The following is a 26,415-nucleotide window of genomic DNA, read 5'->3' as shown; positions in this document are numbered from 1 at the left end:
ATGTTGACGAAGGACAAAACAACGAAATTGTTGTCGGTGAGAAACCAAAGATGTTTCAAGAAACAAACCTCGCTCTCTTCCGTATCAAAGAAGATAACAAATCTTTCTTTGAGAGAACAGACCATGTTTAAGAAAGCCTCCGAGCTTTCAATCCTATGCGATATCGAAGTCTGTGTTATATACTACGACCGTGACGGAGAACTCGTCAAGACATGGCCGGAAGATCAATCCAAGGTTCGAGACATGGCGGAGAGATTCAGCAAATTAAACGATAGAGAGAGATGCAAGAAAAGCTCAAACCTTTCTCTGTTTCTGAATAGGAAGACCCTCAAAGACAAGAAGACATCTTTTGATAACAAGGACAACAAATTCTAAGAGAAAGTATTGGAGATGGAGGCTTCGTTAGAGAGTTCTTTGCGGGTGTTACAAGATAAGCTTCTTCCGTTACAGAACCAGTCATAACCCAATCAGAACCCTGTGGTGTCTTCCGCCCGCTTCTTCACAACAGACCCATCATTGATGAGCGGTGTGTCAAAAACAGAGCAAGACCTATCAACGCCATCATTGACTCAACAACATCAGAGCAAAGTTTCAGTCTTTCTCTATAACCATGACAACGGTAGCTTCTGTCAACTCCCTCACTCTATTTCTACCTTTGACCCATCGATGAGTACGGCTTCACTTGGGGCACAAGGACTTTGTCTAAGAAGTAACGACTCTGATCTTCCCATGGTGTTTCCTCCTCAGATGATGCAGACACAAACCCCACCAATTATCTGTGGGAAAGTGAATAAATCATCTTATTGAGAGAATATGATACAGTATATATAGTCATGTACATAAGGGTTTTAGCACTATCTAATTACATTTATGACCCTATTCTATGTCTCTCCTTTACACGCCCCCTCAAGATGGAGGCAGTTGCTTGACTCCAATCTTATTGTTAAGTTCTGTGAAACGTGGTCCATGTAACGGTTTGGTTAAAGCATCGGCAAGCTGATCAGCGATGTGCACATGTGTGACGCGAAGCATGCCTATCTGAATGTGTTCCCGTACAAAGTGATAGTCGAGTGCAACATGTTTCATTTTGGAGTGAAATACTGGATTGACACAGAGATACATAGCCCCTACATTGTCACAATAAATCACCGGAGCAGAGGGCAGTAGTACACCCATTTCAGTGAGTAAGGAGCAGATCCATCTTAGTTCGGATACAATGTTAGCAACCGCGCGGTATTCGGCCTCTGTAGATGACCGCGAGACGCTGCGTTGTTTCTTTGATGACCAGGAGATAGGACTCCCTCCCAAATAGACAATATACGCATTAGTTGATCGATACGTACCTTTATCACAACCCCAGTCAGCATCGGAGAAAGCATGGAGGGACAGAGGGGCATTGCGACGAAGGAAGATCCCAAGTGTTGGTGTGCCCACAAGATATCGGAGAACTCGCTTAGCCACCTGCCAGTGCTCAGTTGTTGGTTTGTGCATGAACTGAGATAAGCGGTTTACCACAAAGGCAATGTCGGGTCGCGTAAAAGATAAATATTGGAGGATGCCAATGACCATACGATAGTCAGAGGCATTAGCAAGTGGTGTTCCCGAGTATAGCGTGAGCGGTTTTTGAGTCATGGGGGTTGGAACCGGATGAGCATTGATCATATTCGTCTTTGCTAAGAGGTCCATGATATACTTCCTCTGCATTAAGTGAAGACCAGCGGTGGTACGAGTAGCTTCGATGCCCAAGAAGTAGTTGATGGGTCCGAGGTCCTTGAGTGAAAAACGAGCTGCCAGAGACTTATTAAACGCATCAACCATAAATTGTTCACCAGCAATGATAACGTCATCTACGTACACAAGGACGTAAACACAGTGACCAGAATTCTTGTAAATGAAAAGGGATGCATCAGCAAGAGAAGCTTTGAACTCGGATTGAAGAAGGAATGTACGTAGTTCTTGATACCACGCCCTTGGTGCTTGCTTAAGACCGTATAGTGACTTGCGAAGCCGGCACACATGATGTGGTCTATCCTTATCAATGAATCCCGGTGGCTGAGTGACATAGACCTCATCATGTAGCGTTCCTTGTAAGAACGCGTTGTTTATATCAACTTGATTGATTTCCCAATTCCGCTTGACCGCCACTTCAAGGACTGCTCGTATTGTGGTTGATTTGATTACGGGACTGAACGTCTCTGAGTAATCGAGACCATACCGTTGGTTGAAACCGCGAGCCACCAAACGAGCCTTGTACCTATCAATAGAGCCATCAGGGCAATATTTTAGGGTGAAAATCCACTTACAAGAGATCACGTTCTTGGCTGTGCTAGGATCGGACATGTCCCAAGTATGATTCCGCATCTGAGCATTGTATTCTTCCATCATTGCATTGCGCCAATTGGGGTCTTTTAGGGCTTGTGCGACGGTTGTTGGTATTGTCGGAGGTTTGGAGGTGTGGAGACTAAACTTTTGTTTTGGCTTTTTGATATGGTTTTTGGCTCTTGTTTTCATGGGGTGGAGATTCTGAGGGGCTGGGGTCTTCACTCGAGTTTGTAGACATGACTACGAGAGACGTGTGCAGCAGCAAGGCTTATGTGAGAAGAAAGGAGAAAGAAGGAGAGGAGAAGAGAAGCGGCGAGAGGAAAAATTTAGGGTTTTAGGTCTCAGGAAATTACTGCTCTGATACCATGTGGGAAAATGAATAAATCATCTTATTGAGAGAATATGATACAGTATATATAGTCATGTACATAAGGGTTTTAGCACTATCTAATTATATTTATGACCCTATTCTATGTCTCTCCTTTACATTATCCACTTTGATCAGTTTGCGGAATGGAGGAATCAGACTCTGTCGTCTTTTGCTGATCCAAAGATGTTCTCTTATTACAACTGAATTAGGTCTTTGACTAGGTCAACGTTTTTTTTTGTTTTTTATTATATAGGATTATGAAGTTAGTTTATGAGTTTAACTCTGTTAGCAAAAAGTCTCTTCTTGTGGCCTATTTAGGGTTTGTTAGAAGTCGACAATTTTTGTTATCATCCTTTGAATTGTATGTTTTCCTAAGTATGAATACTAAAATAAATATCAAAGTTGGTTTGGTAAATCAGAGAGTTAAACGTTTGCCCTTTTATTATTCCTTAAAACAAAACACTCTGCAATTGCCAACACTATTCTAGGTAGCCCAGTGTAGGATTATGTATGCGCCATTTTATTTCAAAAGCATATTGATCTTTATAGTTGCTTTACAAAATCACAAGGATTCTTTGTAATTTTTCTCCCATTTTTGCTACATTTGATTGTTCAAGTAATTATTAAAATTAAAGTACATATGCATACACATACTTTTAATATCCAAAAGAAGATTGTATAATAAGGAATCCTTCTTTGTACACTCAATGCAACAAATTTGAGATTTTATCATAATGACACAATAAGAGTGGCCAAAACAGAGAAAGCTCTCGCAATATACAAATAACAAATCTTTTTGTCTCCTTCCTTTAAAAACTCTTTACAAAACTGGTGAGAAAACATGTTCATGTGCCTAAACTCAGTCTGCGTTTCCCATCTCTGGTTGGTCGCTGCGGCTGCGAATTTACTGTGTTAGGAAGTCTCTTGCTTGGTGCTGGGATCAGCGATGGAATTAAGCTTCTGTCACAAGCAAAAAAAAAGACAAAAGCTCCCAATTAAATCGATAAAATTAGCTGCAAACACTTGTAAAATTATATATATTTTTTTACCTAGTTTCTGAGAGTTTGGCAGTTCTTGGCTGAATTTTCTTTGGTTTGGGGTTTGCTGAGTTTTGGACATTAGAAACTCTGGGAACATTCACTTGAACGCTCAATCGCCACAGCAAATCGGAATCTGAGCAATCGCTTGCTGTGGCTTCATCAGATTCGTTATCCGTAATACTCTGCACTTCGAAATCTTGTTTCCCACCATTTCTGTCGTTTGAAAGATCAAGATTAAGAAGATGAAGAGTTACATACAGTAAAGTATAAAATGTAATGTGAGTTACTTACAGTGAATGTTGTTGAGGGACCATTGACTGGTAAAACTGCTCAGCAGAATTCGGATTATGATCTTGAATTAGTTCTTCGTGCTTATCGATCCACTCCCCTGACTTAGATTCTCTATCCTCGAGTGATTGCCTCGGCCAAGCCGGAGAAGAAGATTTCATAAGCTCATGGATATCTAAGCTGTGTCTTCTTGAAGATGCAGTAGAGTCGCTAAAAGCCTGCATATGTTTCACAGGGTATATTACATTTATACACAAATGACATAAATTTATAAATTCTAGTTAGTTTAAATCAGCAGCATTTGTTGCTCATGAAAGAAGGCAGAGCATACCTCTGGTCCACTTAGATCCATGATCTGGGGCTTACTGTTGCTTGATGTGTTTCCCATAGTAGGTAATTTGGGTCGAATAGTAGGAGTTTCAAGTGATCTTCTTCTCGATATTCTCTCACGGTTGGTTGGTATAGTGGTTGGTTGTGCATCATTACCATTTCCTTTCCTCACTAGAGCCATCTTAAGATTAGCAATCTAAGAACCCCCAAGAACAGTAGCAGATTAGTGATATGATATACACTTATGGCGAGAATGAACGAAAACAGCAAATGAGTATGTAGGACAACCACATTCTAGTCATGGTGTATGGTTTACGAACCTGTTCTTTAAGCTCCTTAACCTCTGAGTTATCTTTGTTCACACGAGCAGCGCCTAGCTCAACACTTCCCACTCGTTCAGCAAACTTCAGAGTGCTAATAGTTTCTCCGAGAGTGTCAGCTTCTGGACTTATGTGGACAAACATAAGCGTCTTGGCTGATCCTCCTGATAATGTAGAAAATTTGTTGTATAAGATTCAAGTCCATGTACAGACACAAAATGCAACAAGGTAAGATGGTTTCGAGAATTTCACCGAGGGAGTCCTGCAGAAGCTGAGTGAGTTTACTATTTCTGTAAGGCACATGAGAAGTCTTCTGGGAAAGCGAGGAGATGACATCTCCAAGAGCCGAGAGGGATTTGTTGATGTGCTGAGCCTCCTTTAGTCTGTCTCCAGTCACCTCAGACTTGTCTACTCTCTCACTCCCTGCAAGATCAACCAGATGCATAGAACCATGTAGGATAGTACCAGATGTGAGGTCTCTGCCTTGAACATGAACAGTTACACAACTGCCAAAGAAAAGAAAAATTGGAGTTAGAACGAATTATGCAAGAGAGTACTCATAATAAAATAGAAGAATATAAAGCACAACAAACCTGTGGGATCGACTACTTCTATCATTCATAGCTGTAGAGCTCACTGCACGGTTCGTTTGTCCCAGATCCATCAGATGTATAACGTCATCCGTCGATGAGACAGGCACTAAACTTGCTTCCGGCACATTAATTCCATTTTGAGAGTTGTTTCTGATCTCTAACGTAATCAAGAATTAAGGAACAAACAAAATCGAAGTATCTCAGAGTTTCTAAAAGATGAAGACAACAGTCAAACCTATATTATTAACACAAAGGATATCTTTTAGTCTGGCCATCAGTTGCAAGAAGATCTCTGACTTGCTCGTTGTAAATCTCCAGCATCTGAACTGAAATTTCGTAGCTGGTCGTGTCTTTTCTTTGATTTGATAGAAGAAACAGATCTGCCAGTGCCCTGTAGTTTACACCTAGGCTTTCTTCAGTCAGCTCCTTAGGCCCTGTCTAGAGTAGTTAGGAAAATTAGGAATTTGGTGTTGTATAAAGACAAACTAAAGCCATAATATCAAATCAAAACAATCTAGTCATCTTAAAAAGATTGGAAAGACAAGTAAAGTAGTTCTAACCATGGTAAAAGTTTTCCCTGACCCGGTTTGGCCATAAGCAAAGATGCAGACATTGTAGCCATCAAGAACTGACCGTACCAAAGGCTGCATGTCTGAAAACACTTCCTCTGAAGAACAATGGATCCATTCCCTAATGTTATATTCACAGCGAAACAAACTAAACATTACAGGGACATAAACTTCAAAGCCTTTCTAACCTTGTGTTGCAGAAGGACCAAAGACTTTGTTGAACATAAATGGTTTATTCCCTGCTTTCCCATACTTTGATGGCACTCTGATCGTGATGGTCCCTTCTTCTATGTGTTCCACAGCACTCAAGTCAGTTGGTTGCCCAGGCATGAAAGGCCTGACCCGGCAGTACACCCGTATGTTTCCTATACATTACCAAGTGTGAGGTACGCAGGTTATAGGAACTGTCTTTGTGATTCAAGATCCTGAAAGTATGAGTAACACAAATAAAGTTACCTTTTAGATCCTGCACTAGATTGTACAGTTTGCGGTTTTCTTCAAGAACCCTTTTGTATCCCGTGGCCGCATAAGCTAAACCATTTAAATGCTTGCCTGTGTGACCAAACCCAAAACGATGACTAATTAAATATTTACTGATTGAAAATTGAGGCCTCAACAAGAAGATAGCAAGAACATGATCTGAGTTGACACCTAGGTGAAAGAAATCTTCTTGATACTTCATCTGCAGTAACTGCATTCCCGCTTTTGTAGTGTTTAAGGTTTGCTTCAACTCCTGTAAACAAGAAAAACCAATGCTTAAATTCCCTTTTAACTTGTGATTGCTATACTGAGCATGGAAGATAGAATAAGAAACCACTTTCATGATATGGTTGTTAGATCCTCCAGTGCCATAGAAAATGGAACTTACCTGGATGTGTTTTTGTTGATTCCGAAGAATCTCTTGTTCTTCGTAATGTTCAAAATGTGTCCTTTGAAACTTTTCTTCTACAACCTGGGACGGACTGGTTTCTTCTGCTTCCTCATCTTCTCTTGCATCACACTGCTGAGACCGGACCACTGTCTCACAGGATGATACATCTTCTGGAATAGGTTTTGAACTTGGTTTCATCTGAACAAAATTGAAATCCAGTTTCAGTGCATCAATGAGCCAGATCAATCAAAACCTCAGACTGACTGTACGTGTTCACTCCAAAGAAAATAACAGTATAATTGACTTCACTTGCCCACACCATTTCATTGTGGATTGATAACCGCTGGTGGACTTCTTCCATAACTCTGTTCAATACAGACTCTACAACCTGAAAAGTAGGAAAAGAAGTTAGATTTCTCAATAAGTGTTTTCGAAATGGTGTCTAGTACTAGTCTTGCTAACAATTACTGAGCCTACGAATGGTGATAAATAAAGATCAGTTTTTTAATATGAAGCGTTTCAATTCATATTATACAGACCAATGCGAAGCTTTCATTAAGAAAGGGAACTGCAAAAAGAACTATAAAGGCAGAGTTTTTGAGTTGGTTACATTTGGAATATCGTCATGCTTTCTGTCTGCAATGAATGACCGAACAAGCCCATTTATGGATCTAGAATCTCCCTGCAAAAATTAAACAGTATAGTGAACAACCTCACACAATCCACTGCTATAGAAACAAACATTTCCACCATGCATGAATTTTATCCACTTACTTTGTCACAAAGATCTTGCCCAACATCAGGTTGATCAGTTCTTGAAATGGAACTCATGAAGGGCTCAGAATTTTTCCTCAGGAATGGTTTTCTCAAACCAAAGTTATTCTTCATGTTGGATCCATACCTCCATGGACCATTTTCACCTTTGAGTTTCCACTCACTGTAAGATTTCAGAGCAAGAATGCAGTTCACTATCCTTACAGACTTGCCTCCCTAGAAAAAAATAACAAATCAATCAAGAAAAAAAGCTACACATCTGTATCTTGTTAAATCAAACTAGTTTCTACATACCTTCTCCATATCTGAAGCCTCAAATGAAGGCAAACCCATATCCTCAATAGCAACTAAAAAGTTCCTGATGTTTTCAAAGTACTGGAAAGCTGAGAGTGCAGCTCCATCCGCAACATCATCAGGCGCTTCAACAACCTGTAAAGCAGAGCAAAAAGTTGAGCCTAATCCTTCATCTCCATCAACAGATACATCAACACCCATAAATAAAACTTTACCTTAGACACTGAGCCAGGATTAACTTTGTTAAGAACATTACAAAGAACAATCCCACTTCGCAACCCAAGCCTAAAATCTTCTTCAGAAGGCTCAGCTGGGAAATCTTTACCATTGGAAACTCCAACCATTTCTCTAAGCCACCCAGCAGCTTCATATCTTCTTATAGCTTTTTTTTACATAACCAGAAAAAAAATAATTATAAAACTTTCTTCAGACTAACAACAAAACCTAATTTTCATATAATTAAAAAAAAAAAAAAACCTAATTTTCACCAAAATTAAAATTAAAAAAAAAAAAAAAAGAATTGATCCAAGCTCATCAAAATAACTAGTTGAAACCCAGAATTGAACGATATTGAAAAGGATCTAAAATCTAACAAAAAAAAAAAAAAAAAAGACTCACAAGATTCTTCAACTTTGCGGGAAACCAAACCGACGTCGCTTGATCGGGTACTATGCTGTTGAAGAACATCTTCAACGATCGATACTACGGAGAAGGATAGATCATTGTTGTTCATCTCCGCCGCCATCGACACAAAGAGAGAGAGAGAGAGATTTGGTGAATTTTGTTTTGTTTTTTGTTTTATGAGATACAGAGAATTTTCCGGTGGTGTGTGTTTGTTTATAAAAGGATGAAGAAGAAAGCAACGGGAGGAAGAGGAAGAAGAAGCGAGAAAAAAGGTGTTTTGAAATGCAATATTTTTCCCTCACTTTCTCTCTTCTCTCTCTCTCGTGAGATTTGGCAAAGGTGGCGAAATACGCTCCGAACCTGACTCCAAACGTCCCAGCTTCGTTTCATTATTATAATTTAATTTCTTTCTTCTTCGGCTATTATGTAATTCTCTTTTTTTTTGTTTGATAATATAATTTACAAACCAATAAATACAATAATTTGGAGTCAGAAACATGCTGTTATATTGGTATATATATAATTTTTGAATCAGAAACATGCTGGCATACACAAAAAGTTTTCAGTTCACAAAAGCAAACATCAATTTCTGAACCTCCCACATTTTTTTTTCTCTTTTTTCAACTTTTTAGAACTAAAAATCAGTTTTCCACTATTTAACTACATGTCATCTCCCCATAAATCGACAAAATTTTGTTTTCTTTTTTTCACTCATGATCTCTGAATAGATAATGGTGTTAAAATTTAAGCTAGTTGGGGATAATATAATCTTATTATCATCCTCTCTTTTAGAAAAATAAATAATCATTGTCTCTTTATTGACATTGAAGATACAGAAATCTAAGTACCAACTTTTAGAAATGAACAGGAGCCTTTCGCCGAACACAGTGAACACACCAACCTGTAAAAGTATAGCTTTGCTTAGCCTTAGATATAGTATGCAGGTAAAGTATTAATGAGTGTGTATGGTACGTGTGTGTATGATTTTGGGTGGTCCAATTCAATGGATCTTAATAATAATCAATTGATTATTGCCTCTGAAATGGGACCGTTTATTACTAAATTTGTAACAATTAGGACACTTACGTGATAGTTTTAAATAGTTGAGGCAGTTATTAGCTTTTTGGGGAAGAACTTTTTTTTAATAAAGTTGTTTAAAACTTCTAAGTGGACGAAATCATATCATTTTGCTTCCTAATTAGTAGGAAACACAGACCAAACATCCCTTGCACTAATGACATGTTTATCTCTGTTTAGATATCTAACGGTGTTACTTATTAGTCTATGAATTATGATATGAATACACCATGAATCCAAACATATATAACATTAATGTAAGTTTATATCAGTAATTTAGTTTAAAACTTCTAAAATCTATTGTTATCCAGCTAATAGTTTGATGTTCAATGTTATCAAAGTTAAAAGCACATTTTCTGCATATCGAGATATTTAAAATGAAATTTAAAACTTATAAAATCTAGTGTTATCAACTAAATAATTAAACATTTTATTGATATTCGGCGTTATCGAAGTTAAAAGAATTATAAAACATTTGCATACCCAAATACTTTTTAAAAAAAGTACATTTGAATATTGAAAAATTATAATGGATTTTAATATATTTTTATAAATAAAATAAAATATCCAATTTTCAAAATGTTATCATTAAAGTTAGAAATTTTTAAAAATTGAAACCTATAGCATCTACTTTTAATTATTAATCCTACTACTTCTTCTTCTTTTCTTGTCAAAAACTACTCATAAACTAATTGAGTGGTTTTATCAACTAATTCTCGGAAACAAAGAGGCTATACAAACAAAACCACATTAGTGAATCCTAACACAATCCCTTCTTTAAATTGTCAAATAAAATATATCGATATGAGATCAATACTATGTTATATAATGTATAGGGCTATTTGGATTGAAGTATACAGATAATAAGATATATAAAAAGCATAGATAATAACAATGCTTAACATAATTATTAAAGATCGGATAAATGGTAGACGACAAAAGAGGTTAAGGTGATAATGATTTGATGTACTTGAAAAAACACTTTTGATTTGGTAAGCCTTTGGACTGGGTCCTCAAGTGTCTACTTTATCAATGGGATTGGAACATTTTAAATAGCAAACAAGGTCTACTGTCTCTCCCGACCTAAACACTTCGGCCTTGAATAGATGTTGTGGTAACATAACAGCGATTGTAGTGATAGCAACCAAGTATCTTATCTTAATTGTTATAGTTGTAGATTATTGCTAGTAAGGTTATAGATTATTGGATTGTAAAATTTGCTATTTTCTACACTTATAATTGCTGGAAAAATAATAGATGGCCAGATGGGTCTTTAAAATCAATTAGTTGAATAATGTTTACAAAAAAAATGTGCTATATCAAGATCTTAGGTTCGATTGGACCTTTCAAATGAAGTGTGTTTCAAGGTTTCAAGTTCGACTTTTGCTATTGGGGAGAAGGACTAATTAACATTTTTTTTTTCGTAAAGGGGCTTGCAATTAGACTAATTAAAATGTTATAGTCTCTGATCCAAAGAAATTATGAGACTAAAAATGTGTCTAGACTTTAGAGGGAATAGGCCAATACTGCAATACACTACTCCTTTCATGTTTTCTAAAGAGTTTCTTATATCAATCGATCATATGATTTTAAAACTCACAAATCTATAAAAACTCTGTTGATTTTCTAATTTATGGGTATGAACAAGAAATCTATGGTTATGCTTCTTTCATTTTGGCATAACGTTTTGTGGGGTAATTTAGCTTTAATGCGGATACATGTCATTTAACTAGATTCGGCTACGTGTTTAAAAAGTGTCTACTAGATGTTATGTTGTCGTAGAGTCAGGAGATCAACAAATGCATATAAGTATATACAACTATATAAGAGCACTAAAAGTTTGATCAATATGGGAAACAAACGACTAAACAAATAAAGAACAACCATACAATAATTGGGCCTAGACTTATCGGCCCATGTTGAAAACACAAAAATTTATGCAGTTTCGAGAAAACAGCACGTTGTTAGAAACCAGGAACTTCACACGGCAGGATGTGTTAACATCAAATTATCCCACATCGCTCGGACCCAATGTAATGACTGGGGAAACAGGAGTATAAATAGAGAAGCAGATGGAACGAAAAAATTACTTACCTGGACGGGGTCAACTCGCGATCATGAAGACGAGTGGCCTAGGCTAGTGACCACATTGCACATATCGTGGGGTGCTAAGCTTAAGGTCTTCCCAAGAGGAAGAGCTTGCGTCATTATTTGTGGCAGAGGGGGTTTGCGTTCGCGCAGCCCCTACCATATGTAGTCCTAATCTTTTAATGCTTATTTGATCTTCATGACTTTTATTCTTCTTGTCAACGTAATTTGACAAGAAAAATGTTTTTTTTGTTGTTGTTCAGGACCAAAGTCCCACATCGGAAGCACATATAAAGTTGATGGGTATTGTGTGACTATAAAAGAAGGAGGCTCTCGTTATGTAAAAACCATCTTTGCGCTTGGGGCAATGACGCAGCTAATGAGGTTCTAACCGAGGCGCGTCTATTGCTGGTTGAAAACTATTTCCAAACCCCCTCCTAGGCCTTTGCTTGTCTTTGGCCTTCGAGAATTTCTGGAAGAGCTCCCTTCGGGGTAAAGCTCTACAATTCCTAGTATCAATCTTATATCTTTTAAAATGTTGGCTTATCTCCAATTTTAAAATGATGTGTGTATCGTCGTTTGCTAAACACAGTTTTTGCTTTTGCTTGCATTAAAAAGATCTAATAGTTTGTTAATGTGCACTTTATATTAAAACATACAAACTTGAAACAAAACACCAAAGTAAAATCTGGAGCAAACTGAAAAAGATCTCAAGTGCAAATATGATCATACATACATTTTTTTTTTTGACTTTTCTAAGACATACAGTCTACAGACACAATTCGAGTGTTTCATTAGAGCAAATATGTGTTTCATAAGTTAATTAATAGTACTCATTATCATGTCTCTCTTTAACATTATTCTGCTTATTCCCAAACCCTTTCCCCCCTCCCAACTCACTTGTTGCGATAAATAACACAACAAAGCCGTTACATTTTCCAATCGTTGAATGATCTAATCGTAGAGAGGTAATCGGAAATATGTCTCTTTATAAGTTGTCGTCAAGAATCATAGAGCTCAGAATCCCTTGAACGAACTCGCTCTGTTTCAACTTCTCTCTGTGATCCTCTGCTGAAAGAGACTGCTTCTCAACATTCCTATAAAATTTTGGACCAAGAAAAGAATCATCAGAGAAACTTCTACGGTTTGTGTTTCCCACAACAACAAAAAATATCACAAGAGCTTTAGGTTAGTGGTAAAACAAGGGATCAACAAAACTTCATGAAGGCTCATCAAAATTAAGTTTGTGGGATTATGCAATGACTAAGCATCTAGATTCTAGATGTTAGGCATAATCTCCACAACTTACTAGAAACGTAAGATTTCAACTAACAAGAATGGTAAAGAAAAGGGCTATCACAATAGCATTATGCTTTTGGTAATAAGGAATCAACTAAGTTCTATGAAGGCTCATAAAAACTATGTTTGTGAGATTTCATTGATATCCAAATTATGAAATTTTACTACAAAATGGCAAAGAAAAGGGCAAATCACAAGAGCTTTATGCTTATGGTAATAAAGGATCGACTAAACTCTATGAAGGTTCATTCGCAGATTTGTAATCATAATGAGAATGAGGAAGCATACCTTTCAGGCAAACTCTGGTTCGATATTTTCTTGGCAGAACTTGTTTCTGCACATAGACTTGACTCAGAAATGAAAAAGTCATCAGCCATTGGTGAAATGAACGAAGACAGCAAAGGATCAGCAGCTATACTGGCAGAAGAAGAAGGTACCGCACGCGACGATCCTTGAAATAGGCTCTGAAAATTTCCATCAGGAAACTCCCTCTTCAAGATTGATAGCATGGACTGAGCCCCACCTCTTCTTGTTTTTCTTTTCCGTGTCACGTAATATTTCGTTAAGGAAATGAAAACACAACTCTTTAGACAAATCACAAAAGTAACTGATCGTTAAAACTAGTTGAAGGAAGAAGAAAAAAAAGGATATCTTGAACATATTTGCATGTTGAAGTGTTATATGAGCAATCATATCAGAGCTCACTTTCACCGCACAAACGGGACATACCTACAATGAAAAATATGTCACGTCTCCATGATTTAAACGCTGAATCGAAAACACATCTACTTGATTTATTCTGTGAGGCACACTGAGTGGCAATTCCAATCCTATTACGATGAAATTCTAATCTTACATCCAAGATGAGAAACGACTAACAAACCCAATCTACCAAGAATCATGTGAATATGTGATGAAACAATAAATAGACTTTGGTAACTGTTTAGTATTGAGGTAATAGTTACCCCATTTTTGGCGTCCATAGGATGATCTTCATCAATGTGGCAGCAAAGAGACACGATATCAAAATAGTCTGAGCAGAAGGGGCAAGCATACTCCTCCCTGAAGTCATCTTCTCCCTCTATCTCCTCAAATCCCAAGAAATTGTCTGCGTTTTAGAAAGATAAAAACAAGAAAAGTCCTAGTCAAATACCACAAAACAACGATGCAAAGAGCACATTCTGAAATGCTACAAGTACAAAAAAAATAAAATGGGAATACTAAAAACGCGTTCCATTTCCATCCTCTTAGTTACAAAATACAAAATGTAAGAAATGGGGTTTAAAAGGAACATCAAGATCATGATAAAACTTTCCTGGCAAAGATGTTTACGTTTGAGATGAAAAAAACTAAGCTTGGAAAACGTTTTACCCAACAAGAAAGTTTTTGTATATTCTTCTTGTTGGTCAAACAAGAATCATCAAGATTCAAGATTCCAACTTTAAGACAAGTTGACGATACCAAAAAACCAAAACACAAACTCTTCGTATAAACAAAACACACACGCTTAATCAATCCTTCAAAGCCCCACACAGATGAGTAAAATGCCTCAAAAGACAGAAACTTCTTTTTTATAATTTCTTTCTTTCCATCCTCTACCATTTCAACATCATCAACAAAAATCTCCGTTTCGATATTCAGACCAAACACATCAAGTCTTTGTTTCATTTTGTAGGAAAATAAGTCAGCAAAAAAGAACAGTAACAAATGTCAATCTCTCTCATTCAACCTCAACCTCGAGATCCTTATCGATCAAATTAAAAGAAAACAAATTGAGCACTAGAATCATTGGTTTCGGCATTAAACATATAGACATTAAATTTTAAGAAGACAACCAAATCAAATCTCAAATCAAGATTAATTGACAAAGAACATATCCAAATTCTTTTTTTCTTTTTTTTTTTCAACTCACCAGATCGAGATAAGAAATCGAGCTGATATCTTCTTGAAGCCGATGCGAGACGATCACTCCAAGAATCAGAATCCATTTCCTCTTTTTTATTTCTCTACAAAAACTATTACAAAATACAAATCGGGATAAAGAAAACACAGATATTCCGATTCAAGAATCAAAATATTCCGGCGAAATGCAAAGACGGAGACGACGACGACGACGATTCTGCGTTTTGTTGTTTCTTCTTTAAATGGCTTTTCTTTGTTTTTAATTCTTTGGATAGAGAAAGAGAGAGAGTGAGAGAGACATTAGGACGAGATGAGTTTATATTACATTTACAACTCTTTGTTTTTTAATTACGAAAAAAAAAAACTTAATTACCTTTTTTAAAATCTCTCGCTTTCAGCAGCTCGCACGAATGCATGCCGTTTTAATCCTTTTTACCCGCCGTGTATTTCCAATTTGAAATATGGAAACGTCATGCTGTTAACTATACACTTACGTGTTATTCGTTTACTTTTTGGTAAGTTGGTGTGATACAATTAGAGAAGAACTAAACAGAGATTTTTTAATTAATTTTGGGAAAATAATAGTTGAAAACCTCATCGGAAAAGTTTTGTTGATCACGCCGGTCGCCGTCGGTGTCCCAATTTAGGCGCCACAATTCGTGTTTTTATTTATTCTCTTGCTCGATGATGAAGCCGCGATCGTGGTCAGATCTATAGCTTTTCAAATCGGAGACGAAGCTCTGATCATCTCTAATTGCTTAATTTCGAAATTTGGATGTTTAAATTGAGATTCTAGGGATTTCGATTCTAATTTGGCAATCAATCATGGCGACGAGGAATCGTACGTTGTTGTTCAGGAAGTATAGGAACTCTCTGAGGAGCGTTCGAGCTCCATTGTCGTCATCATCTTCATTGACGGGAACACGATCCGGCGTTGGTCCAGTTATAGAGATGGCGAGCACATCTTTAATGAATCCGAATCGCTCTTACGCTCCTGTTAGTACCGAAGATCCTGGGAATTCGAGGTACTCTTTTGCCGGTGAAAATGTTTAAGTAATTGATCAGTTAGGGTTTTGCTAATCGTATGTTAAGCTTAGATGCTTGAGCTTGAGGATCACAGAGCTGGTTCATTAGTAGTTTACGGAGCTTTTTTTTTTTTCTTACTTGTATCTCAGTAAAGGTGCGATAACAGTGGGATTACCACCAGCTTGGGTTGATGTCTCTGAAGAGATCTCTGTGAACATACAGCGTGCGAGGACTAAAATGGCTGAGTTGGGAAAGGCTCATGCCAAGGCGTTAATGCCGTCGTTTGGAGATGGTAAAGAAGATCAACATAATATTGAGTCTTTGACACAAGAGATCACTTTTCTATTGAAAAAGTCTGAGAAGCAACTTCAGAGGCTTTCTGCAGCTGGACCTTCTGAAGATTCTAATGTTAGGAAAAACGTGCAGGTAGTCTTTGACTTGATGGGCACTGACATACATATGTTTAAAGGGTTTGCCTCTTTTTTTTGGGCAACATTGTTATAGCCATCTGAGCTTAATTCTTTTGTGTTGTTATATAAACAGCGATCTCTTGCCACTGATCTCCAACTTCTTTCTATGGAGCTCCGCAAGAAACAATCAACCTATTTGAAACGCTTGAGACAGCAAAAAGAGGTATGATGCTAGTAGCTATTTAGTTGTAACTATTAACGTTCTGGTCAATTCTGATGCCAGAAACGTTGTGATGTTGCAATTTATTGTTTGTCGGAGTTTTTGTTTGTGTTTCGTCGATGCTGCAACCTAATAAAACTTTTTTACATGGATGATAGATTCTTTTGAGACTTGTATATTTTCAAATTATGGGACAATTATATAATTATGTCCTCTCAAGAAGCTTTGTTTGACTTGAAATGTATTATCATTTATCAGGATGGGGTAGATTTAGAGATGAATCTGAGCAGAAACAGATATAGACCTGAAGAAGATGATTTTGGCGATATGGTTTGACTCCTTTATTTGTTTCATTCTTTCGATTCATAGCCATCCGTTTCTTATGTACTTCTTTATTGATGAAATATATTCTCCAATTCTTTTTAGTTAAATGAGCATCAGATGTCTAAGATTAAAAAAAGCGAGGAAGTATCCGTAGAGAGGGAGAAAGAGATACAACAGGCTAGTGCTTTAGTCTGTGTTCGTTGTTGTTATTTGCTCACCGATGGTTTTTTTTCTTATACAATCAAGCATAATCTATTTTCTTGTTCTTGTTCTGTATCATTGTCCAGGTTGTAGAATCAGTAAACGACCTTGCTCAAATCATGAAAGATCTTTCTGCACTTGTGATAGATCAGGTAAAACTACTTGAGCCCATGTTCTCTTTGTCTTGCTCTTGAGTCTACTTCCTTTGGAAAACAAACTCAAAACAACCGGTTTCGCTGCAGGGTACAATAGTTGATCGGATAGACTATAATATTGAAAACGTCGCTACTACTGTTGAAGATGGCCTCAAACAACTGCAGAAGGTAAAATTGTGTACTCTCTTCAACATTAATGGCCAATCATATGGTTGTCCCAAATTTAATTAAAAGCAAAGTGCATAAAACTTCACAGGCAGAGCGAACACAGAGACATGGAGGGATGGTGAAGTGTGCGTCTGTGCTTGTCATCCTCTGTTTCATCATGCTGTTACTCTTAATTCTTAAGGAAATATTCTTGTGATCGGAACAACTTCTCTTTCACAGAAGAGCTAAGTTCCGTGGACCGTCATCCCTGGTCTGGTTAGATCAATAAGAAAAGTTTGATCCGTAATTCTTTCATTCTTTAGACCCTGACATCGTATATTTTCTTCTTGCGGTTGTTTCTGTACGGATATGAAAACAGTGTCCGAGATGTTATTAAGAAACGAAAAAAAAAGAAGAAAAAAAGAGACAGTTTATGTTCTTCCTTGATGCCTGATGGCGTTGGTTTCGACTTCTTTTGCATTTGCATTTACATTACTGAAGATCCTTTGCAGAGTAGTGACCATGGTCAAGGTCATAATTTGATGGGTTATCAACAATAAGAAAACAAGTCAAATTCCACATTTTCCCAAATGTTACCTTAGCTCTATAATTTTAACTGCATCGCCAACGGATTTAGTACCTAACTCAAATTACAAAAAAAAAATTGTAGTTAAAAGAAAACTTCATCAATTAAATTAAAAGAGGGTTAGTACTTTAGTAGATAACCCATAAACACAAGTTAAGTAGAGTTGTATAAACATGTGTGTATGTTACTTTCTTAAATGACACTTCCCTCTCTCTCTCTCTCTCAGGGGTCAAATTCTCAGTGACTCTCATACACAACATTTTTATTTTGTTTATTTCTAAAGAGAATCTCAGAAGATATCTAATTCTATCCTCTCTGATGTCAGAGCATTGCAACTCTCGGCACTTCTCATGGCTGATGAAATCTTGTTTACCAAATCCCTCCGACGCCAAATCACTCGTTCCGATTCACCAACCGTCGGCGAATCTTTCTACAACGATAGCTTCTCTACCTGACGATTTGCTCCTCGAATGTATCTCCAGAGTCCCTTCCTCTTCGATTCCTTCTCTCTCCGTCGTTTGTCGCCGCTGGTCTCGTCTCCTCCACTCTCCTTACTTCCTCCACCTCCGCCGTCGTTCAGGTCTTCTCCGGCATTCTCTCATCGCTATCTCCGCCGTCGATTCTGGGCTTTTCGCCGCGGATTTGCAGTTTCTTCAGTCCGAGGTCGCCACTTGGAAAGTGTCTCTCGCGGTTTCGAGTAGGTCTGTTGACGGTAGTTATGCAAGTTTGTCTCATGCTCGCGCGGCGGCGATCGGACCTAGGGTTTATGTTGTTAGTAGAAATGCTGTTTTGAGATACGATTCGTGGATGGGGACGCTTCTTTTGAGATCTCCGATGCTTTTCCCCAGGAAAAAATTCGCAATCGCGGTGGTTTCGGGTAAGATCTACGTTGCCGGAGGTGGCGGTGGTTCGGAAGTCGCGGCCGCGGTTGAAGAGTACGATCCTGAGTTGAATCGGTGGGAAGTTGTGACTCAATCGGCGAGGAAGAGATACGGTTGCATCGGAGCAGCTGTTGACGGAGTTTTTTATGTCATCGGTGGTTTGAAAATTGGGAATGAGACTTCACGCGCGGTTGCGGCGCGTGCTTACGCTAGCTCTATGGATCTTTTCGATGTGGAATCGCGTCAGTGGTTGAGGAGTCGTTCCGTTCCTGGCGGTGGATGTGTTGTGGCGGCGTGTGCGGCGGTTGGATATGTGTACGTGTTAAGCAGCCACGCCGTGGAGCTTTCGTTCTGGCGATTTGACGCGCGTCGTCGCGGCGGTAACAGCGGGTTCGGAGAATGGCGGAGGCTGAAAAGTCCGCCGTTGCCGGCTCAAGTGCGGTTAGACGGAACGGTGAGGTTTAGCTGTGTTGGAGTGGAAGATAAAGTGGCGGTGGTACAGGTGGTGGGATGCATTGACGATTTGCTCCGGCGAAGTGGGAGGAGTGAGCGAGGGCTGAGAGAGAGCCTTGTGTTGATGTACGATACGGTGGATGGAGAGTGGAGAAGAGCGGCGGATCTACCGGAGATGATTACACGCGCCGCATGTGCGTGTGTGGAGTGGTAAGAGTGGAGACAACGGCGCAGGATTAATAAGGCTAACGTACGCGGGATATATTAAAGTGGACAAAAACAAACTCATTATTGGATTGGTGCACATGTTTACTCATGAAAAGCATACAGCGTCTTGGGCTCTCAGTGACCTTATTGGCTCTTTTGCTTTCCCAATAGAGAGAAACAAAACTTTTTATCTCTTTGGATTTGAACTTTAGATTAATTGTGTGTATTCTTAATTTTAATTTGGAGAGAGAGTAATCAATTACTACTACATTAACAAATTAAATTCACAAAACAATTATTTATGATGTTGTTTTCAAATCAGGACATATGTTTCAGCTTGTTGGACTATGTTCTCCTTAGAACCCAAATGCACAAGAAAAATGTGTAACTATGAAGAAATAAACAAGTCAATCCCTTCTGACCAAAGAGAAAGCATAAATTTGATTTTGTTGAATGTTCATCCCATTTCAAAGCTTCACACAGTATGATCTTGATAGTGATAAGTCAGTCATGCTTCTAGATGCCGGATTCTGAGTGAAAAGAAACATGATTCAAAAGATGACATAAAGGAAACAATACCTATACACTATGTGTAAACTGTTCCTTCCACACACCATTGATTGATACCTCTGGATTCCTTTTGACAAAGTTAAACAACTAATCTTTCTTACAAGGATTGTGGTTTTGGGTCCTGTATAAAAAGTTACATCTTTTTATTTAGGTTGATTGATTTTAGAATCAAATTAAATAATTGGTTACATAATTGCAGAGAATACATTTGATAATAGAATGAGAGATGAATATCCCAAAAGAAGCTTAGCTAGCTGTCTAAAAATGTCTCAGGCCTTCTTGTTCTTGGCCATGGCAGTCGCGATATCGGATGCAGTGTGAGAGCGGAGAACGAGATCAGAAACGGAGAGCTTGAGATCAATGGTGAGTTTCTGGAACACCTGAGATAGGAGTAAAACATCTGACATGGCTCTGTGAGCGTCACCATCCCTTGTAAGACTATAGTGTTCTGCAAGAACTTCTAATCCTGCTTTTGGCTTTACTGTTGGGTCTGCAAGAAAACATGTTTGTTCTCTTTAGGTTTAGAGTATTCAGTTTAACCAACTAAGATACAAAACAAGACCATACAGGCTTTATTATATGCATCTCAGTGAAATAGAAGCAAAGGGATTTTAGGTATGTTACCTATAATTTTCATGTGCTCTCTGCCGAGTGGGAGCGAGTCGAGTAACAACCAATTATGAGGAATCTCGAAAGAACAACGGTTAAACTCATTGATCAAAAACTGGAAGTCAAATGACTTTCCATTGTGTGCAACTAACATCACATAGCCTCCAGGCTTCTGTCGACTCTCAACATACCGCAGAAATATGGGTATCAGGTCTTCCATCCTACAACGCAAAACGTTCATTAGTTTGATCCAATGGAAGCCACACAAGCATATAAACAAAACTAATCACACAAATTCAAAGAGTACTGAACTGGAAAAAATAACTCTACATGATGCCATTTTATCTACAGACAAATGGTATACCTTGGAACCTCGGGTCGACGAACCATATCATTCCTGATTCCGTGGATATGTGTGTTAGTTACAGGAACATATCCCGGGTTGACGAGAGTCTGAAATGTGCTGTTCTCACCACCAGCTAAATCCTGTGCTGCAATTTCAATTATCCGCTCCTTCGTTCTATTAAAGCCGGTTGTCTCAAGATCAGAGACTATAACCGTGAGGAGTTTAGGCAGATCTTTGTCTTGGGAAAGCCGTTGCTGAAGATTTCCAAAAGGCTGCTGCTGTATCTTGGTCCTGCTCTCTTCATCTATAATCCTGGTTACAGGAATTGTTCCTCCCAACACACTGCTCTTAGTGTTGTTGCTTCTACTACCTTGTGTAGTTGTACTCACGTTTCGTCTGACCCATCTGGCTTTACCATCAACCGAAGAAGCTCTAACATCAAGCAGCTTCAGGCTTGAGCTGTTCTTGAGCCAGCCATGAACACGTTCACAGCAAGAACTTCCAAATGAATGGAATCTAAGTCTAGAGACTTGCGAGATTGAGACACACATCAGACCCTCTCTCGCTTTCTCTCCCTAAATAAGCTCAAGAAGAATCAAAGAGACAATGTCTCCTCTGTTCGTGAAGACAACTGCCTCCAGAGACGACTATTGCAATCTGTAGATCCACAAGAATGTAAAACGAAGCTCATATTAACACCAATTGGATACAAATCTAACAGTTTCATTTATATAATACCCTTCTGATCCTAAAGACGAGCAGTTTTCACAACATCATTACAAAGTTTGTTCAAAACCCAATAGAAAAGTTAATAACTTAGACTCAAATTTTTGAGTTACTCGGTAGAGATAAAGAAGGGAACAAGCTAAGAACAGTAGAACACGAGTTACTCTAGATCCCATCATAAGAAAGAAGAAAGCAAAGCAGAGAAAACGTCATCCAAAAGCATGAATTTTAAAATTCCAATCAGAAAAAATGAAAACAGACTACGTGTAATCAATTTCAGAGACTCGATTCAAGCCAATAAGAGTAGTCAAAACCTTCAAATTTCAAATCTTTAGCATCGTTTGAACATCTAAGAAGCAAATAAAAAATCATAGCTCTCCCCTAATTGTGTCAGCATCCAAACAAATCAAATAGAAACGGTAATTTAGATTTTGATTAGAAAACGACTGAGGAATTGCAGAAATGAAGATTTAAGCTTTATTCAAATCGCTCATCGAGGAGAGACCAAGAAAGGTACGAACTTTGGCTTAAATTTTCAGAGAATCTTAAAATGACCCAGAAGGAGAAAAATGAATCGGGAAAGGAGAAGAGATACACTTACTTGCCTTGTGTAATCCAAACTCGAAACAAAACTGCATTTGCTTGCACGAAAGTATCGAATTTTAAGAAATGGACAGAGTTTAATAGAGAGAGAGAGAGAGAGAGAGAGAGAGGGAGGGAGAGAGCGTAATTGAGATTAGAGTAAACAAACACAAGTTGCGTGAGGGGAGGGGAGGGGGGGGGGGGGGGCGAGTGGGAGAGAGAGAGAGACCCGTCCGTTTTATTCGGATCTGTTACCCGATCCGACAAATACGGATCTACGTGGCTTGGGTCGTATTTGTTGTTTCCACTTTTGGCAAAAATAAAAATAATCTTACCTCAGTTTTAACTTTTTAACCTATTCAAACCTTATAAAAAAAAAACAAACGCCTCTGTCAAATAATATTTATAACAGTTATGCAATTTTTATCTTCTGGAAGCGATAGAACATTTAATTATGAACATTACATATTTGTTTCTATATCCTGTTTAAAAAAATAATAGTGTTGTAATCTTACAAAGAAAAGAATATTCCCATGTTTTTGGAAAAACATCCCGGCAAGTCACTTGATAATGTCGGTTGGTTTAAACTTTGTTTAAGGAGAAATATTTTAGGATGACACTATTTTAGGTTTCCAAAATTAACACATGCTTAAATGTTTCAATTTAGTATATTTTTTAATATTGAGTATTAATAAAGAACAATATTTATTATTTAAAAAATCTTAAAAAAATCAAACTCGATCTTTCTTACATCTCTTTCCGGCGAAGCTTTTGATGAATCTTCCGATCGAAAATCTTCATTTCTGATCTCAGATTTTTAAATTAGCCTAAATCGCTTAATTGAAGCTTTCATTAAGTTACTTTGATCCCGTGAAACTTCAGTTAAGTGCTATATCGATGGCTATCAATCTTTCCTACATCTCTCTCCGGCGAAGCTTTTGATGAATCTTTCGATGAATCTTTCGATGAATCTTTCGATGAATCTTTCGATCGAAAATCTTCATTTATGATCTCAGATTTTTCAATTAGACTAAATCGCTCAATTGAAGCTTTCATTAAGCGTTACTTTGATCCCGTGAAACTTCAGTTAGGTGCTAAATCGATGGCTATCAATCTTTCTTACATCTCTCTCCGGCGAAGCTTTTGATGAATATTCCGATCGAAAATCTTCATTTCTGATCTCAAATGTTTCAATTAGACTAAATCGGTCAATTGAAGCTTTCATTAAGCGTTACTTTGATCCCGTGAAACTTCAGTTAGGTGCTAAATCGATGGCTGTCAATCTTTCTTACATTTCTCTCCTGCGAAGCTTTTGATGAATCTTCCGATCGAAAATCTTCATTTCTGATCTCAGATTTTTCAATTAGACTAAATCGCTCGATTGAAGCTTTCATTAAGCGTTACTTTGATCCCGTGAAACTTCAGCTAGGTGCTAAATCGATGGCTATCATATGTACCATCCAAAAAATTCAAGCAATTCATCTCTGATCTAATTGTAAGTTTTTCTGTTTGATTAACTAAAGAATATCATTGATATTGTCTAGGTGAATAGAGAATAGAAATGAATCATTTTTGTGGGTGTTATTGGTAATATAACATCAATTTTGTTGTAGTATACATATGACTTCTGGTTGGTGCTATGATGTTTTTGAAGGTTTGTCTAAGTTGTGTATGTAATTATATGTATGGTGTAAGTATGGTGGAAATATACTCAGTTTTTGGTGAGTGGAAACTAAATGACAAACTTCATTGGAGATTTTTCATCAATGCAAACAAAGGTGGATCACTTTGTGAAGTTAATGAGAATATCACGTACAAGGAATTAGTTGAAACTGTTTTTGATGATTTCAGACTTGATGGTCTAGTTAAAGAGATTACACTCAGCTATGAACTTCCAAGGATGAAATTAGTGGTAGAAGATTCTCCACCAATCTTTCTTTGCAATGACCGCCAAGTGTGCACTTTCATCAGAAAGATACAAGGAAATCCTGAAATAGGACGTTTGTGTGTATCAGTAATTAATATATACATGACTCTTATTTTTGTTTTAGCTGTAACTTTCTTATACTTAAATTTGTCATAGTGATATAAATTAATTCTTCCTGTAGGAATTTGATCAATCATTTGGTAGTGACATCTCAGTTTCTAAGCCATATTGTGATACATGTTCAACCGCTGAAAAAGAAAAGACCAATAATTCATTTCTTTTGCCTGCTGCTGGAGATCCTATTCTGATCCCTACAAGAATTTTACATCCGATTGCACATGAAATACACAAGGTTAAATTACTTAATATATGTTTTTAGACAAGATTCATATATTTTTATGAAAACCTTCCTAAATCATAAAATGATGAATATCAAGAATTCTAAGGATGATATTCGAGCTATAATTACTTGCAAATGTCGTTTTGCATTTACTAATATATGTATTTTTTCTAGGAACTTGATCGGTCTATTGGAAATGATTTCTCTACGACACATAATGATATGGAGATCTCAACGGCTGAAAAAGGAAAATGATTTTATTCATAGCATTTGGTTCCTTTTCCAGATCCTATTCCTATATCTATAGTAAGTTCACATTCGACTAGAGGGGCTGATTATATATATGTGAACAAATATTTCAAGAACAAGGAAGAGTTGATGTTGAAGATGAGAAAGTGGCACTTGAATGGAAGTTTGAGTTCAGATGTTTATGGTCAAACAAAACGAGAGTTATTTTGGGATGTGTTAATGATAAATGCAGTTGGAAAGTGCGTGCAACTAGGTTACTATCATCTGAATTCTTTGTGGTGAAGAAGTATTGTCATGAACACAATTGTGACATAACCCATAGAAATGAAAACCATAGACAAGAAACTGCAAAATTGTTTGGGAGTTTTTACTGCAGCAATTATGGAGAAAAGAAAGTTGGACTGAAACCAAAACAAATTATGGAGTTGGTCAGGAAAGATCATGGAGTATAATACCATACAAAAAAGCCTGGAGAGCAAAAGAGGAAGGTCAGAATTTGGTTAAAGGCACTGCTAAGGATAGTTATTTAAATCTAGCGAAATGGTTGTACATGGCAAGGAAAAAAAATCCAGGAACAGTTGTTTACCTTGAGTTGGATCCTGTTGGGAAATTCAAATATGTGTTCATCGCATTTGGACATTCGATTAGAGGTTTTTCTTTAATGAGAAGAGTGATTGTTGTTGATGGTACATTTCTAAAAGAAAACTATAAGGGAACTTTGCTAGCAAGTACTGCACAAGATGGAGATTTTCACTTATATCCGATAGCATTTGCAATTGTTGATTCAGAAAATGATATTGCATGGAATTGGTTCTTTAGGTGTTTGCTCTCTATCATCCCTAATGAACCAGATTTGGTATTTGTTTCTGACCATGCTCAATCCATTGAAAAAGCAATTTCAGAATTGTATCCAGCATCCCATCATGGCATTTGCAAATTTCATCTCCAAAACAACATCAAAGTAAAGTTCAGGAGTAAAAGCTTCTTGCCTCTTGTCGAAGCAGCAGCTAATGCTTATACGTTTCAGGAATTTGAAGTTGCTTTTAGGGATATACAAAATTATAATCCAAAACTGGCCAAATATTTAGAAGAGGCTGATTTCAGGAAGTGGGCTCGTGGTTATGCACCATCTAACTACTACAATATTATGACAACCAACATTACTAAGTCATTGAATTCTATGTTAAATGATCCTCGGGAGCTACCAGTGATTTCACTTCTTGAGACAATTAGGTTAACCCTTACAACATGGTTTAATGAGCGACAGGAAAAAGCTGTCAAGCACAACAAGTGTGCTACACCAAATGTTACAAAGGAGATATTATTAAGCTTCAATGATGCAATGAAATAAGATGTTTTTCAAGTGGATCAACATGAGTTTGAGGTCAAAGATGATAAGAATAAGTTTGTTGTTCACCTTTGCATTCACGCCATTGCTGCTGCAAAGCGTACAAACATGGATGAATACAAACTAGTTGATCATTTCTATTTGACAGATATATGGGCTAAAGCATATGCTGAGAGATCTAAGTGGAGATTTGAAGAGTTAGGTATTTCCAGATTCTTTAGCTGTATTTTTCTGTGCACCACCACAAACTAGGATAAAGAGTGGAAGACTGCCTAAAAAGAGAAATAGATCAGTTGGAGAGTTTGGTGTACCAGATTCTAAATCTCAAAGACACAAGTGCGGTAGAT

General features: G+C 37.5%; 5 protein-coding genes, 1 long non-coding RNA gene, 2 other non-coding genes and 2 pseudogenes across 11 annotated transcripts; 7 read left to right on the top strand and 3 right to left on the bottom strand.

Annotated features, from left to right (window-relative positions):
* LOC104738234 (agamous-like MADS-box protein AGL93 pseudogene) lies at positions 1 to 2,896 on the top strand (annotated as a pseudogene).
* A 450-nt stretch (positions 2,897 to 3,346) lies between these two features.
* On the bottom strand, positions 3,347 to 8,886 carry LOC104736720 (kinesin-like protein KIN-14G). The gene is made up of 19 exons (XM_010456768.2): positions 8,390 to 8,886; positions 7,987 to 8,153; positions 7,772 to 7,906; positions 7,478 to 7,693; positions 7,314 to 7,385; positions 7,023 to 7,091; positions 6,701 to 6,901; positions 6,484 to 6,565; positions 6,289 to 6,384; positions 6,021 to 6,197; positions 5,824 to 5,930; positions 5,523 to 5,701; positions 5,264 to 5,425; positions 4,923 to 5,176; positions 4,671 to 4,834; positions 4,352 to 4,546; positions 4,024 to 4,238; positions 3,742 to 3,945; positions 3,347 to 3,652 (listed from the first exon to the last, which is right to left on the bottom strand). Exons 1-19 carry the CDS (start codon positions 8,514 to 8,516, stop codon positions 3,538 to 3,540), a joined length of 2,937 nt encoding a protein of 978 aa, XP_010455070.2. The 5' UTR covers positions 8,517 to 8,886; the 3' UTR covers positions 3,347 to 3,537.
* A 2,672-nt stretch (positions 8,887 to 11,558) lies between these two features.
* Positions 11,559 to 11,719, top strand: LOC147929476 (U1 spliceosomal RNA). The gene has a single exon (XR_015579125.1). It is a non-coding gene; the product is annotated as a U1 spliceosomal RNA (small nuclear RNA).
* Positions 11,561 to 12,195, top strand: LOC104736719 (uncharacterized). The gene is made up of 2 exons (XR_759621.3): positions 11,561 to 11,725; positions 11,824 to 12,195. It is a non-coding gene; the product is annotated as an uncharacterized LOC104736719 (long non-coding RNA).
* LOC147929475 (U4 spliceosomal RNA) lies at positions 11,910 to 12,060 on the top strand. Its single transcript, XR_015579124.1, has one exon. It is a non-coding gene; the product is annotated as a U4 spliceosomal RNA (small nuclear RNA).
* Positions 12,196 to 12,330: 135 nt separating the features above from the next.
* Positions 12,331 to 14,911, bottom strand: LOC104736718 (protein DEHYDRATION-INDUCED 19 homolog 6-like). The gene is made up of 5 exons (XM_010456767.3): positions 14,772 to 14,911; positions 13,825 to 13,967; positions 13,511 to 13,588; positions 13,148 to 13,410; positions 12,331 to 12,657 (listed from the first exon to the last, which is right to left on the bottom strand). The coding sequence occupies exons 1-5, from the start codon at positions 14,845 to 14,847 to the stop codon at positions 12,549 to 12,551; spliced, it is 669 nt and encodes a 222-aa protein (XP_010455069.1). The 5' UTR covers positions 14,848 to 14,911; the 3' UTR covers positions 12,331 to 12,548.
* A 71-nt stretch (positions 14,912 to 14,982) lies between these two features.
* Positions 14,983 to 17,683, top strand: LOC104736717 (tlg2p-like protein a). Its single transcript, XM_010456765.3, has 8 exons — positions 14,983 to 15,786; positions 15,937 to 16,213; positions 16,331 to 16,420; positions 16,676 to 16,747; positions 16,844 to 16,918; positions 17,029 to 17,094; positions 17,185 to 17,265; positions 17,354 to 17,683. Exons 1-8 carry the CDS (start codon positions 15,587 to 15,589, stop codon positions 17,459 to 17,461), a joined length of 969 nt encoding a protein of 322 aa, XP_010455067.1. The 5' UTR covers positions 14,983 to 15,586; the 3' UTR covers positions 17,462 to 17,683.
* Positions 17,684 to 17,824: 141 nt separating this feature from the next.
* On the top strand, positions 17,825 to 19,649 carry LOC104736715 (F-box/kelch-repeat protein At5g26960). The gene has a single exon (XM_087480958.1). The coding sequence runs from the start codon at positions 18,149 to 18,151 to the stop codon at positions 19,376 to 19,378; it is 1,230 nt and encodes a 409-aa protein (XP_087337084.1). The 5' UTR covers positions 17,825 to 18,148; the 3' UTR covers positions 19,379 to 19,649.
* A 338-nt stretch (positions 19,650 to 19,987) lies between these two features.
* LOC104736716 (exonuclease DPD1, chloroplastic/mitochondrial) lies at positions 19,988 to 22,469 on the bottom strand. 4 transcript variants are annotated; one of them, XM_010456759.3, is made up of 4 exons: positions 22,224 to 22,469; positions 20,915 to 21,553; positions 20,566 to 20,771; positions 19,988 to 20,431 (listed from the first exon to the last, which is right to left on the bottom strand). In XM_010456759.3, the coding sequence occupies exons 2-4, from the start codon at positions 21,445 to 21,447 to the stop codon at positions 20,211 to 20,213; spliced, it is 960 nt and encodes a 319-aa protein (XP_010455061.1). In that variant the 5' UTR covers positions 21,448 to 21,553; positions 22,224 to 22,469; the 3' UTR covers positions 19,988 to 20,210. The 4 variants fall into 4 exon arrangements, with proteins under 4 accessions (XP_010455061.1, XP_087337085.1, XP_010455065.1 ...); XM_087480959.1 differs by having other exon boundaries at positions 22,228 to 22,412; XM_010456763.3 differs by lacking the exon at positions 22,224 to 22,469 and adding an exon at positions 21,937 to 22,203.
* Positions 22,470 to 23,900: 1,431 nt separating this feature from the next.
* Positions 23,901 to 26,071, top strand: LOC104738231 (uncharacterized; annotated as a pseudogene).
* The last annotated feature ends 344 nt before the right edge of the window (positions 26,072 to 26,415 follow it).

Source organism: Camelina sativa, chromosome 13, assembly GCF_030686135.1.
Source record: "Camelina sativa cultivar CO46 ecotype springtype chromosome 13, ASM3068613v1".
Taxonomy (NCBI): Eukaryota; Viridiplantae; Streptophyta; class Magnoliopsida; order Brassicales; family Brassicaceae; genus Camelina; species Camelina sativa.
Note: the sequence above shows the minus strand (reverse complement) of the source record. Positions and strands in the feature narration are given on the sequence as shown.